The sequence below is a fragment of the Scyliorhinus canicula genome, chromosome 9 (assembly GCF_902713615.1).
Source record: "Scyliorhinus canicula chromosome 9, sScyCan1.1, whole genome shotgun sequence".
Lineage (NCBI taxonomy): Eukaryota > Metazoa > Chordata > Chondrichthyes > Carcharhiniformes > Scyliorhinidae > Scyliorhinus > Scyliorhinus canicula.
The window spans coordinates 91,760,807-91,774,202 of record NC_052154.1 but is presented as its reverse complement, the minus strand read 5'-3'; the positions used below and the strand labels follow the sequence as shown (position 1 = coordinate 91,774,202).

Genomic DNA, 13,396 nt, shown 5'->3' with positions numbered 1-13,396 from the left:
GTTCGTCCCCTCATCCAAATCATTGATGTATATTCCAACCAGCTGGGCTCTATGCACGGGTCCCTGCGGGACCCCACTAGTAAATGCCTGCCACTTCGAAAATTATCACAATATTCCTACTCTCTCTTTCCTGCCCTCTAACCGATTCTCAATGCATGCCCCCAACCCTATGCATTTTAAATGTGCATGCTTTATCGGCACTTTACAGCTATCTGGATTGGGATTGAGTTCAATAAATTCAAATGTTAACCTTCCTTTCTCTCCAACACATGTTCTGCTTCGTTTTCATAGATCATCTGTAATATCAATCATTGTGCACACAAATCTAATACAGCCAATTCCACCCGCATCATTCTGCTCTCTAATAATAATGGATAGTGCTACCAACTGTGCTATCAAGCGACGCGTAAAGAGCAGGAAACTGCTCACTAATGGTCATATTTAGCACACACCAGAACCACCTGGCTCCTACCCTCGTTAAACATGGCTGTCACCATGTATAAAAGAGCTGAACACATGAGATGGAGGGAGACAGACAGAATTAAGGAGCCCTCACAAAACTAAAGCCCGTGAAATATGCCTGGGCAATTATCCATATTTTTTGATAAATGCTTGTAATCTATATGAATTGGAACAGGTTGACTCAGGGCAAAGTTAACTCTGGGTTCATGTCCTATGCGCTAAACCGATGAAGTTGCTGTGCCATATGCACTTTATGGCATTCAGTGACTTCAGACGTTAATTTATAAAACGGGCCGTGAATCAAAATGGCTGAAGACTGTGTTCTGCGAAACTGGTATATAAGGCAGAAGCCAAGATCCATCATAGGTTATGAATATCTGACTAAAGATGGTTGCAAATGCTTATACTAATGCATTGGCCTCGTTCATCATTCAAAGTGAGGATTTTAGTAGGACTTTCTGTTCCGGGTGGCTCTTTAATAACCATCTCTCAATTTCCTGAGTTATGGAAGTACAACTGAGCTTTTATCTGATCCATTAATTTCTACATCAATTCGATCCGCCTATCATCTGTCGTTTCCATTGTGTGGGATACATATCATGTGCTGTAGCTTCAGTATGACGGTAACTTATTATGTATGTGTTTGTTACCGTTTCTGACTCCGCCTCTCTGCTTCAAACTGAATCCAGTTTGACCCCACATGTGAGAAAATGAAAAATGAAAAAATGTTCATGGGTATGTTAGAATGAAAGACATTCTCGAGCAAGCGTATGTTTTTCACTCTTGGCTAATCATGTCGTCGACATATGCATTTGCGACAGGGCATTTGTTGAGGGTGAGGCAAAGTGCACTGCTTCCTTCTTGATGGTTTTCAAACTACCTTTCACAGGCCCAGATTCCCACATATGAGTCTCGATTTGGCCCCTTTGGGTCGTATTAATGTTATGGAGCCGCTCTTGATCTGAGATTCCTGAAGACAGTCATCCGTTATAGATTATGTGCCCTTGCAATGCCCAATGCGTCTTCTGTTTGGTTTCCAACATGGAAAAGTGCTGATTCATCGGTTGAGGTAGTGTGGTTGGTAATAATCAGCAGCAGATGTATATTACACAATTTTAAACTCAACACATTATATCTCATGAGCTCTGGCGTCAATCCTGATAACCACCCTGTCTGCCCATTTTCGACCGCATATCTGTGTCACCACCTGTGGTCTCCTTGTCTTTCCAGTTGGACAGGACATACCCGAGCTGGTGATGGAGGATTCTGAAAGACTGGCGTGATTTTTTAAATATAGAATTTACCTTGCAGAAGGAGGCCATTCGGCCCATCGAGTCTGCACCGGCTCTTGGAAAGAGCACCCTACCCAAGGTCAACACCTCCAACCTATCCCCATATCCCAGTGAGCCCACCCAACACTAAGGGTAATTTTGAACACTAAGGGAAATTGATCATGGCCAATCCACCTAACCTGCACATCTTTGGACTGTGGGAGGAAACCCATGCATACGCGGGGAGGATGTGCAGACTCCGCAGACAGTGACCCAAGCTGGAATTGAACCTGGGATCCTGGAGCTGTCAAGCAATTGTGCTATCCACAATGCTACCGTGCTGAGTACAACCATATCAGTACGGTATTTGAGTATTGTCTTCGACTGGATGGTATTCGTGCAGTAGCAGGGCACCTTCCAGTGTTGACACAACAACGTTAAACTGTCTGCAGAGTTACGTTTCTACAGTACGAAGCCAAGATAACAACACATACATATCAAACTATAGTTTCACTGTCATTAAACTACCATCAATGCATTCAAATAGACACCATCACTATTAACCAATTACCAAAGAATAAGGTGGGCACAATGAACCATAGCAAGCTTTCAGCAGGTGCATTCATACATCAGCAGAAGTGTGCAGACACCAGCAGCGCCAGCTGCGCACCAGGAGCGCCACCACAAAGTATCAGTCACGAGCAGAAATAGCCCAGTTATGAACAGTATCACCTCAAATTCAGCAAGTCAGCAAAAACAACAGTAGAAAATTACTGACAACGAGACAGAATCTCCAGCAGCATTGCTCAATCAGAGTTACCATTGCCCGCAGCAAAATGGCCCAGCAGCATCGCCAGCAACTTTGTCCACTTATCCGCAGAACTTCCAAGTCCATAAATGATCTGGACGAAGGTATAGGTGGTCTGATTAGCAAGTTTGCAGATGATACTAAGATTGGTGGAGTCGCAGATAGCGAGGAGGACTATCAGAGAATACAGCAAAATATAGATAGATTGGAGAGTTGGGCAGAGAAATGGCAGATGGAGTTCAATCCAGGCAAATGCGAGGTGATCAAGTGCCGACTATACGGTCAATGGAGGAGTCCTGGAGAAAATTGTTGTACAGAGAGATCTGGGGTTCAGGTCCATGGTAACCTGAAGGTGGCAACGCAGGTCGATAGAGTGGTCCAGAAGGCATACAGCATGCTTGCCTTCATCGGACGGGGTATTGGGTACAAGAGTCAGCAGGTCACGTTACAGTTGTATAGGACTTTGGTTTGGCCACATTTGGAATACTGCGTGCAGTTCTGGTCGCCACATTACCAGAAGGATGTGGATGCTTTAGAGAGGGTGCAGAGGAGGTTCACCAGGATGTTGCCTGGTATGGAGGGTGCCAGCTATGAAGAAAGATTGAGTAGATTAGGATTGTTTTCGTTGGAAAGATGGAGGTTGAGGGGGGACCTGATTAAGGTCTACACAATTATGAGAGGTATGGACAGGGTGGATAGCAACAAGCTTTTCCCAAGAGTGGGGGAGTCAATTACAAGGGGTCACGATTTCAAGGTGAGAGGGGGAAAGTTTAAGGGAGATGAGCGTGGAAAGTTTTTTACACAGAGGGTGGTGGGTGCCTGGAACACTTTGCCAGCAGAGGTGGTAGAGGCGGGCACGATAGCATCATTTAAGATGCATCTAGACAGATATATGAACGTGTGGGGAACAGAGGGAAGTAGATCCTTGGAAAATAGGCGACAGGTTACATAAAGGATCTGGATCGGCGCAGGCTGGGAGGGCCTGTTCCTGTGCTGTAATTTTCTTTGTTCTTTGTTCTATTATCCTGCAGTCTCAAACAAAACCTTACCATAAAACAGCATTAAACAGTCGCAGAAAACATCGTCAGCACCATCAGGAGCAAATGTACTAGGTCACCAGCACAGTAACAAACATTCAGCAGAAGATGTATCTATTTACGAACACCATTACTTAGTTCGCAACCGTGAACCCGTGCCAACAGCATAATTTCAATCGTTAACAGCTCCATCCTCGAGATAGAAGAAGCAGCGTGCAGTCACGATCAGCCATGATCTTATTGAATGATGGAGCAGACTCGATGGGCCGAATTGCCGACTTCTGCTCCTATGCCATATGCTCCTCTGGACACCAGTCGCCACTAATTGCAGTCACGAGAGGAACATCAATTAGTTGCAAGCAGCAGCATCAATCGCCAATGATCAGCTAGCTGCAATCATCAGGGGCACTACGCGGTCACCCGCCACATCAGGTAGCCGGCTTTAATCAATTAAAATCCGTTTTCTCAGTCAATTAACAAATGTTGACTAACCTCTGAAAACCGTGTACAGTAATTCGGACTGAGACTTAATTCTACAATTTATTTCTTTTTGGTGTGCTAAATGCTTATCGATTTCAAAGTATTGTTTCTGCTAAAACAGTGACGGGTTATCTTCAATTCCGATGTAAGGGTCTCGATAGCAAATGGTGCACTGATAAACAGCAGTATGTTTGCAGTTATCCGACTGCGTTTTCACTGAATATTCTCTTTGCAATCTAAGCTAACTCTGCAGCGACTAGAAGAAAATAGTATTCACCGTGCCTGCAGGAACACGTATGTAAATATGTGTGCCAGTTTGAATTAACTCAGAGTTGCACCAATCCGGAAATGTTCACGTCATTCCAACATGTTCATGTTATCTTGAAAAACAATGAGGTGTGGGCGGTTGCAACGACCACTGAATGTTCTGACATCTGATTGAAAGATGAAGCCAGTGTATTGATGTGAAGCTTCCGATAACTCGTGATGCTCCATTTTTCAGCAGGTCCAACGTCTGGTTCCCTTCAAATCTCTCCATCCCACCCTCGGTGTTTAACTTGCAGCGCGAGTGACCGAGTTGATCGTCTTTCCACAGCATGTCTCTGTTCCATCTCGTGCATTACCTCTCAGTACTCGGTATAATTTACACAGGTATATATTTGCGGGAGCTTGATAAAATAGAAATCGGAATAAGAACTGTATGGAGGTCATTTATTTTCAATCTTGTTTGCAGTTTCCACTACTTCGTTATATTTCACATCTTTTTTGTCATTCACTTTTAATTCTGCCAATCACCGATTACGCCAATAATCCCTGTTTGTGTTTATCTCTGGCAGCTCCTGACGCGGCCGCGCTCTCAGTGGTTCAGATGCCCGACCGTCTGACTCCGGTGGAAGGTACAAATGTAACCATGAATTGTTCTGTGAAGCTTTTGTTTGCCAGCGCAAAGGTGGATACCTATTGGTGGAAAGACTTATCGGAGGCGATATTAAATCGGACTGCAGATGAAAGGAAATTAGTGACACCTTTTAAACAAGGTTCAGTCGAGTTGCACCTGCTGAATGTGAGTTTCGAAGACTCAGGTTTCTATTATTGCAGCGTCAAAGAAGAAGTAGGAAAGGTTTCCAATGGCAATGGGACTGAGCTTATTGTACATGGTAAGTGGAAATAGAGGGGGGAATGGGCCTGTGTAACATTATGCAGGTGAATGTCAGAGAATATATAAGTAAAGTAATGGAAGGCAGCAGTCCATGGTTTGAATGTGCAAGCTAATTACTATCATATCTAAATTCCCTGGAGTTTCATCCCGAACGGTAATATATAACCACCTCAGAATGACGCCTCACGTGGAGGAAAGTTGGGGGTCCGTCTGGTTCCATGCGACTGACGTCCTTGACATTTTATAGAACAAAGAAGAGTACAGCACAGAACAGGCCCTTCGGCCCTCAATGTTGTGCCGAGCAATGATCACCCTACTCAAGCCCACGTATTCACCCGATACCACTAACCCAACAACCCCCATTAACCTTATTTATTAGGACACTAATGGCAATTTAGCATGGCCAATCCACCTAACCTGCACGTCTTTGGACTGTGGGAGGAAACCGGAGCACCCAGAGGAAACCCACGCAGACACGGGGAGAACATGCAGACTCTGCACAGACAGTAACCCAGCGGGGAATTGAACCTGGGACCCTAGCGCTGTGAAGCCACAGTGTGATCCACTTGTGCTACCGTGCTGCCCACAAAGCAGGGAAGCAGGGGCTGATGGGGGAGTTATGTTTCTGACACTGGAAATTTGTTTCAAGTGGGGCTTGGTGCCCTTGCTATTTGTGACGTACATTGAGTTAGGGGATGGGGAGGGGATGGTATGATGACAGATCTGCGAATTACATTAAAATTAACAGGGTGGTAAAGTGTAAGATATATAACCATAGACGCAGGAGGAATGAACGGACAGGTCATGTTGGCAAAGGAGTGGCAAATGGAATTCTATCTGGAAAAATGTGAGGTCATGCAGTTGGAGAGGGCTGGAAAAGCAAATGATTAAACTCTGGACCCTCGAAATTATTAAAGATCAAAAGGACCTTGAACTGCACATCCACAGGTCCCTGAAGGTGGGACTGCAGGTAAATAATGTTGGTAAGAAGGTACATGGGATACTTGCCTTTATTAGCCGACACAAAGAATTCAAGAGCAGGGACGTCATGCTGGAACTTCATGAAATGCGGGTTATGCCACAACTGCACGCATTTCTAGTACACACATTATAGTAAGGATACAATTTCACTGGAGAGGGTGCAGAAGATGATTACCAGGATGCTGCCTGGGCTGGAGGTTCCGAGTTACGAGTAAAGATTGGCTAAGCTAGTGCTCTTTTCCTTGGAGCAGGGGGCCTGATAGAAGTGCATGATGTTATGAGGAGCATAGTTAGGGTAGATGTGAATGATAGAACCCCGACAGTGCAAAAACAGGCCATTTGGCCCACATAATCTGCACCAACCCTCCAAAAGAGCACCCTACCTGTGCTCACTCCCCCACCCAATTCCAGTAATCTGATCTAACCTTTGGACATTAAGGAAAGTTTAGCATGGCCAATCCAACTAACCTGCACATTGTGGATAGCAGGAGGAAAGCGGAGCACCCGCAGGAAACCAACGCAGACACGGAGAGAAAGTGCAAACTCCACGTAGTCACCCGAGGTCGGAATTGAACCTGTGTTCCTGGCGGTCTGAGGCAGCGGTGCTACTCACTGTGCCGACGTGCCCCCCCCCCCCCCCCCCCACCCCCCCCAGGATTCTATTAATGATTTAGATGGAGCCCCCCATCTAAATCATTAATAGAAATTCTAAAACGTTGAGGAGCCAGCACAGGCCCCTGTGGGAACTCACACTTCACATCCTGTCAATCAGACAAAGCCCGTTTATCTGTTTTATGCCAGCCAGCCAATCATCAATCCAGGATAATATGCTACACAGTAGACCATAAGCTTTTATTGTTTGCAATGACCTTTGATGTGGCACCTTATTAAATACTATCTGGAGATTCAGATACATTACGTCGACAGGATCCCCTCTATAAGCACACGTTACCCCTTCAAAGAACACCAGTAAATTGGTTAAACATGATTGCCCTTCCGTTAAACCGTGCTGGCCATTCCAAATTAGCTTGTCTAATGCACAGATGAAACCTCTTCAATGATCGATTCTAAAACCTCGACAGATGTAAAGCTAACTAGCCAGATTCCAGTTTTATGCCTCCCTCCCGTCTTGAATATAATGGTTAAATGTTCTATTTTCAGTCTGATGACCTTTCAAGACTCTAATGAATTTTGGAAAATTATTAGTCATGCACCCACTGCCTACCACCGTATCTGACACCCGAGGATTACGTCCGTCAGGACCGAGAGACTTGTCGGTCCCCAGCTCCATTTATTTGCTCAGTACCGCTCCCCTGTTTGTAATTTCACCATTTTCCATTCTCTCCTCCATCTCACGATTTACCTCTATTACAAGAATGTTTCTTGTGCTCCCTATAGTAAAGACATATGCACAAGAATATTCATTATTAACGTGGTCAATAATCAGTTGGCAGAGATTTAAGGTAGCAGGCTAAGAGGATAGTTGAGGGTAATCATTTTCACACGGAGGATGATGGGAGTCTGGAACTTACTGTCTGAACGGATGGTTGAGCCGGAATGTGACATAACATGTATGAAGTTTTTAGATATTCAATTACGCTGCCACATCCTCCAGAGCTATGAACAAGCTCTGGAAAATGGAATTCATGTAGTCAGACATTTGTTGACCATCGAGGACACGAGGGGCCGAATAATCTCCTTCTGTGCTGTACATGTATAAATCTATGGAGACACGACATGCATTGAATACTTTCTGAATGCTGCCAGGATACTATAATTAGATTTAGCTTAATAGAATTTGATAGATTTATGTGTAGATATGTATATGCTTTCCTTTTTAGTTTCATTTATAAACGTACCAGCCTCCCCGGACAGACGCCCGGAATGTGGCGACTAGGGGCTTTTCACAGTAACTTCATTGAAGCCTCTCGTGACAATAAGCGATTTTCATTTCTTTTCATTTTCTTAGCCCTTATCAGATGCAAAGTGAGTTTGTCAAACACTCGAAGGGCACACAGCTCCACCAAACTGAGCTCAGCCTCAGACTGTGAAAGCCGGGACGGAATATCTCCTGTTTCAACTCAGTCAGAGACTCCAGAAGCGATGAAGCCAAAATATTTCCCACAGATCCCGGTACCTGGTAGTATGACCTATCAAATAAGAGATGGGTCGCATGGAGGAAACGGTATTGTGGAAGGACACAGATAAAGAATAATATCGCGCCAAAGTAGGGAATAATCTTCATGTGACGAGAACATTTTGCTCAAGCAGCTGACCATTGAGTTCAGTGAATGTAGCAATGAATGAATCGCTAAATGGGACTCGGGCAGTAGCAATGTTGAAACATGAAAGGGATGGCTGCCATGTGCTTGGAAAATGTATGAATAAAATCAATTTGAATTCAAAGGTAATATATTCCTGAAACATCATGTTGCCTGCTGAGCTGAGAGATGTCAAAGAGCGGTGTACAGGTGGTATTTGGTGTGATATGCGGCCATTTGAAAGTAGACCAGTTCCTCAAATATACAGATTGTAAATTAGTGTTTTAAGAGTGGGAAGTGGAATAATTGGGCATTTGCACAGGATGGCAATAAAGTTAGTTACACCAGGAATTACCGTTTCAAACTGAAATCGCCGAGCTGATGAAGGTTGGACTGATCTTGAAAGAAAAGACTGAACTTGTTCCTGTTCAAAGTCACAGAAAAGGGCTCTTTTTACCAAGATATGGTGGAATTTTGATGAAAAGGCGTTGGTGAATGTTAGAGGAGTAGTTTACCCCTGGAATAGTATGACTTCTGATCACCGGACACAGCAGAAAACAGTGAGAAGTTTGGCTGGAAAGTTGAGACAGTCTTGTGCTTCAGTCTCTTCCAGCATGCTGGCGGAGGAGGGGCGAGCTGTAAGACACAGATACAGGAACTGATGACTTTATCAAGGAGGAATTCCGTAATCAGAGGAAAGAAATGCATGAGGATCATGCCAAGGCCATTGCAGAAGCTGTGGCACACCTGAAGAGTACTTTGGAGCGGATGGAGAGGTGTTTGGAGGTGCAGGGGTCACAGATTCAGGAGATTGAAGGAATGATCTCGGACAGCAGCGATCGTGTGGTGGCTCTGTGACGGAGGTGTGGCTCCTAGGAGACTTCTGTAAAACATTGAGGGCAAAGGTAGAGAAGCAGGAGAATGCCTCGAGAAGACAGAACCTGTGAATAGTGGGCCTGCCTGAAGGAGTGGAAGGTGTGAGTGCCAGGAGGTATGACTTGAGGATGTTGGGGGGACTGGTGGAAGAAGGGATGCTAGATAAGGTACCTGAAGTGGACCAAGCGGACAGGTCTCTGAGGCAAAAGCCTAGAGCTGGTGAGCCGCTGGGAGCAGTGATCGTGACACTTCATAAATTTGTGGAGAAAGAGAAAATGTGGGTTTCTTTAGCTCACTGGGCTAAATCGCTGGCTTTTAAAGCAGACCAAGCAGGCCAGCTGCACAGTTCGATTCCCGTACCAGCCTCCCCGGACAGGCGCCAGAATGTGGCGACAAGGGGCTGTTCACAGTAACTTAATTGAAGCCTACTCGTGACAATAAGCGATTTTCATTTTTCATTTTCATTTCAAAATTCTGCGGTGGGCCAGGGAGAAGCATAGCTGTGACCGGGAGGGACATAATGCCCGGATTTATCAATACATCAGAGCCGAGTTGGCAAAACGGCGGGCAGGTTTCAACAAGGTCAAGGCTGTGCTGTACCGGCGGCAGATCAGGTTTGGGGTGCACTACCCGGCGAAATTATGGGTGACGTTTGGAGGACGGGAGTATTATTTCCAGCCCCCAGAAATGGTCAAAGACTTCATTAAGGAGCAGAAACTGGGGGAGAACTGAGTGGACAATCCTTGGGAACCGGGATTCTGGCACTTTGTAATAGTCGGGAGCATGTTTGAATTGTTGTAGGGATTGGGGGATTTTCGCCTTTTTTGTGGGGGCGGGGTTCTGTTCAATGTTGAGATTGTAAGGAGTTGTAGGGGTGAAAAGTTTATGTGGAGTTTGATGTTCCCAACCCCCTCTTGTTTTATGGGACTGTTTGTGTATAACATCTGTTTGTTTGCTTTTGGAGAAGGCTACCTTGAGTTCAGGAGAAGTCCTTGTTAGGTGGGGGAGGGTAAGGCCAGCAAGAAGCCTTCTTCTTTGAGCTGAGGAGGGGGGAAGGTCATTAGGGTACAGCATTTGGGCAGGGGCAGGTGCGCTAGCGGAAGTGAGGTGGTGGGGGAGAAGGCCAAGAGTGGTGGCCTGGGGGGAAAGGGGTAATGGGGGGGGGGGGGGGAAGAAGGGGAAGGGAAACGTGGGGGTTGGGGTTTCTCGAACATGGCATGGGGTGAGAAATGACATGGTCAAGGGCGAAGAAAGGGGCCAACTAGGATGGGCGAGGTACAGAGTGGAATTAAAGGGGCAGGAGTTAAGTGGGGAAGATGATGGATGGTAGAGGGGATTGGAGGTGCAAGCCTCCAGTAAGATAGGTAATGTGGAACGTCCGGGGGCTGAATGGGCCGGTTAAAAGGTTTCAGGTGTTTGTGCCCCTCAGGAGCTTGAAAGTAGGGGTTGTCTTTTTGGAGGAGACACACCTCCCTGTGAAGGACCAGGTTAGGTTAAGGAAGGGGTGGGTCGTGCCATTTACGGTAGCGAGGGATAGGTTTAGGTACTTGCGGATTCAGGTGCAAGGGAATGGACGGGGCTTCATAAGTGGAACTCAACAAAGCTGGTGGAGAAGATCAGGGAGGATCATAAGAGGTGGGATACAATGCACTTAACGTTGGTGGGGTGGGTTCAAGTGGTGATAATGAATATTCGGCCGAGGTTCTTGTTTATCTTTCAGGCTCTCTTTATACCAAAGGCCTTTTTCTGAAAGTGGACACAATGATCTATGACTTTGTATGGGCGGGGAAGGTGCCGAGGGTGTGGAGGACCCTGCTACAGAGGTAGAGACAGCAGGGGGTTGCTGTTGCCAAACGTGCTTCATTATTATTGGGCGGCGAATGTGGACAAGGCGCAGCAGTAGTGAGAAGGAGAAGGGTTAGAGTGGGTTATGATGGAGGATGAATCTTGTAAGGGGTCTAGTTTGAGGGCTATGGTGATGGCAGCATTGCCAATGGCTCCTCGTAGGTATTCAGGGAGCTCAGTGGTGCAGGCCACGGTGAGGATATGGAATCAGCTGAGGAGGCATTTTAGGGTGGAAGAGATGTCGGTGATAACCGGGCTATGCGAGAATCAATGGTTTGAGCCGTGGGGGGTGGATAGTGTATACAGGAGGTGGAGGGAAGTGGGGCTGGTCAAGGTGAGGGATTTGTATTTGGAGGAAGGGTTCGCCAGTCTGTAGGAGCTAAGGGAGAGGGTAGAGCTGCCGAGAGGTAGTGAGTTCAGGTATCTACAGGTTTTGGACTTTGCACAAAAGATCTGGAGAGGGTTCCGTAGGTTGCCGGGATACACCCTGCTGGAGCGACAGCTGCTTCCAGATGTGGAAGGGGAGGGAAGAATTGGGGATATATAAGTGGCTGGAGGAGCAGGGAGGCGAGAGGGTGGTGAAGATCAAGGAGAAATGGGAAGCAGAGTTGGGAATGGAGATCAATTGGGGAGTATGGAGTGAGGCACTGCGAAGGGTAAACAGGACCTCCTCTTGTGCAAGGATGAACCTGATACAGTTTAAGGTGGTGCATATGACTCTGGCGAGAATGAGTTGTTTATTTCAGGGGTAGCAGATGAGCGTGAGAGATGTGGGCGGGGCCCGCAAATCATGCGCACATGTTCTGGGGTTGTGAAAAATTGGGAAGATTCTGGGCGAGATTCTGGCGGTCTTATCCAGAATAGTGTAGGAGGGAGTGGACCCGGACCCTTTGGTGGCGATATTTGGGGTTTCAGAGAAGCCGGAGATCATGGAGAGGAGGAAGGCCGATGTCTTGGCCTTTGCCTCTCTGATTGCATGATGACGAATATTGCTGGAGTGGCGGTTGACATTGCCACCGGGGGTAGCAGCATGGTTGGGTGACCTGTATGACTTCCTGCGGTTAGAGAAGATAAAGTATGAGTTAAGGGGCTCAGCAGGGTAGTTTGAGAAAAGGTGGGGGATGTTTGGGACCCTGTTTGAGGAGCTGTTCGCCGCAGCGGGTTAGGGGGGTAGGTGTTGGGAAGGGTGGGTGAAAAAGTAGAAAAGTCTGTACAAACTGTATAGCTGATTGTTGGGAAGAATGTTTCCCGAGGTGTTTATTTGCTGTAACCTACTTTGATACAAGTTTGAATAAAATGCGTTTTTAAAATATATATAGAAATCATTGGATTAACCACAGTTATAAGTGTGCTTATAATTTTGGGACCATAATAATAACTTCTTTGGTGAAATTAGCCGGTATCCTGGAAATCAAAGCGAGTTGAATGGAAACGCGGTAGTAAGATTTATCCCTGCAGGTATCGGTGCATGAATTCATTGTGATTCACACATACACGAAGGGGAGGTTAAATATATCGATTTACTGATGGATTCTAGGAGTTAGTGGGGGCGACTTAGCTCAGTTGGTTAGACACCTTGTTCATGATGCGATGTCAAAACAATTCTCGTACCAGCTGCGATTATTCATGGAGGCGGCAACTTTGTCCCTCGCCTGAGGTGCGATGATACTCGGGTTACATCACCACCAATCAGCTCTCCCCCTCAAATGTTTCTTCACCTGTTTGCGTGTCAATCAACCCACGGGTCATTAAAGAACATCAACTATTAATTTCACAGATTACAATTTGCGGTGAAAGGTCATGGAACTGACTGAGGTAGAACGCCCACGCTTCGGTGGGTAGTGTGCTTTTCTACTGGAAACTTTTCACGGGAAATCAAAGAGAGGAAACTATTAGACAATGACACAGAGGCAATCAAGTTAGTTGACACTCAGCGACAACGTTGTTTGCAGATGAGACACTTAATAAGATTTCGTATCGTGTCAGCAGGAATGGCCAGGAAGTAACTTTGAAATTGTAATTCGTTCTCCAGCAGTCGACGACATTGAGTTATTTAAAGGCAGAATGCTGGGTTGACTGTGTTTATTGGTATATCTTTGGTCTGTCAAATTATGCCTTTGCACAGCTGAACTGTGACGAGACGGGCAGAGAGAGGTGAGACATCGCACGGGTCAATACTCAGAAAGCGAGTCACCTGGTTGCCTGAAGACAGGAGT

At 46.1% G+C, this 13,396-nt stretch overlaps 1 protein-coding gene across 1 annotated transcript in view; it reads left to right on the top strand.

The window, feature by feature from the left end:
- Window positions 1–4,630: 4,630 nt before the first annotated feature.
- Window positions 4,631–13,396, top strand: part of LOC119970902 (tyrosine-protein phosphatase non-receptor type substrate 1-like) — a 60,603-nt gene continuing 51,837 nt past the window's right edge. The window contains exons 1-2 of the mRNA XM_038806011.1: window positions 4,631–4,709; window positions 4,895–5,215. Coding sequence (XP_038661939.1) covers window positions 4,655–4,709; window positions 4,895–5,215 — 376 coding nt within the window. The 5' untranslated portion in view covers window positions 4,631–4,654. The remainder of the gene's footprint in view (window positions 4,710–4,894; window positions 5,216–13,396) is intronic.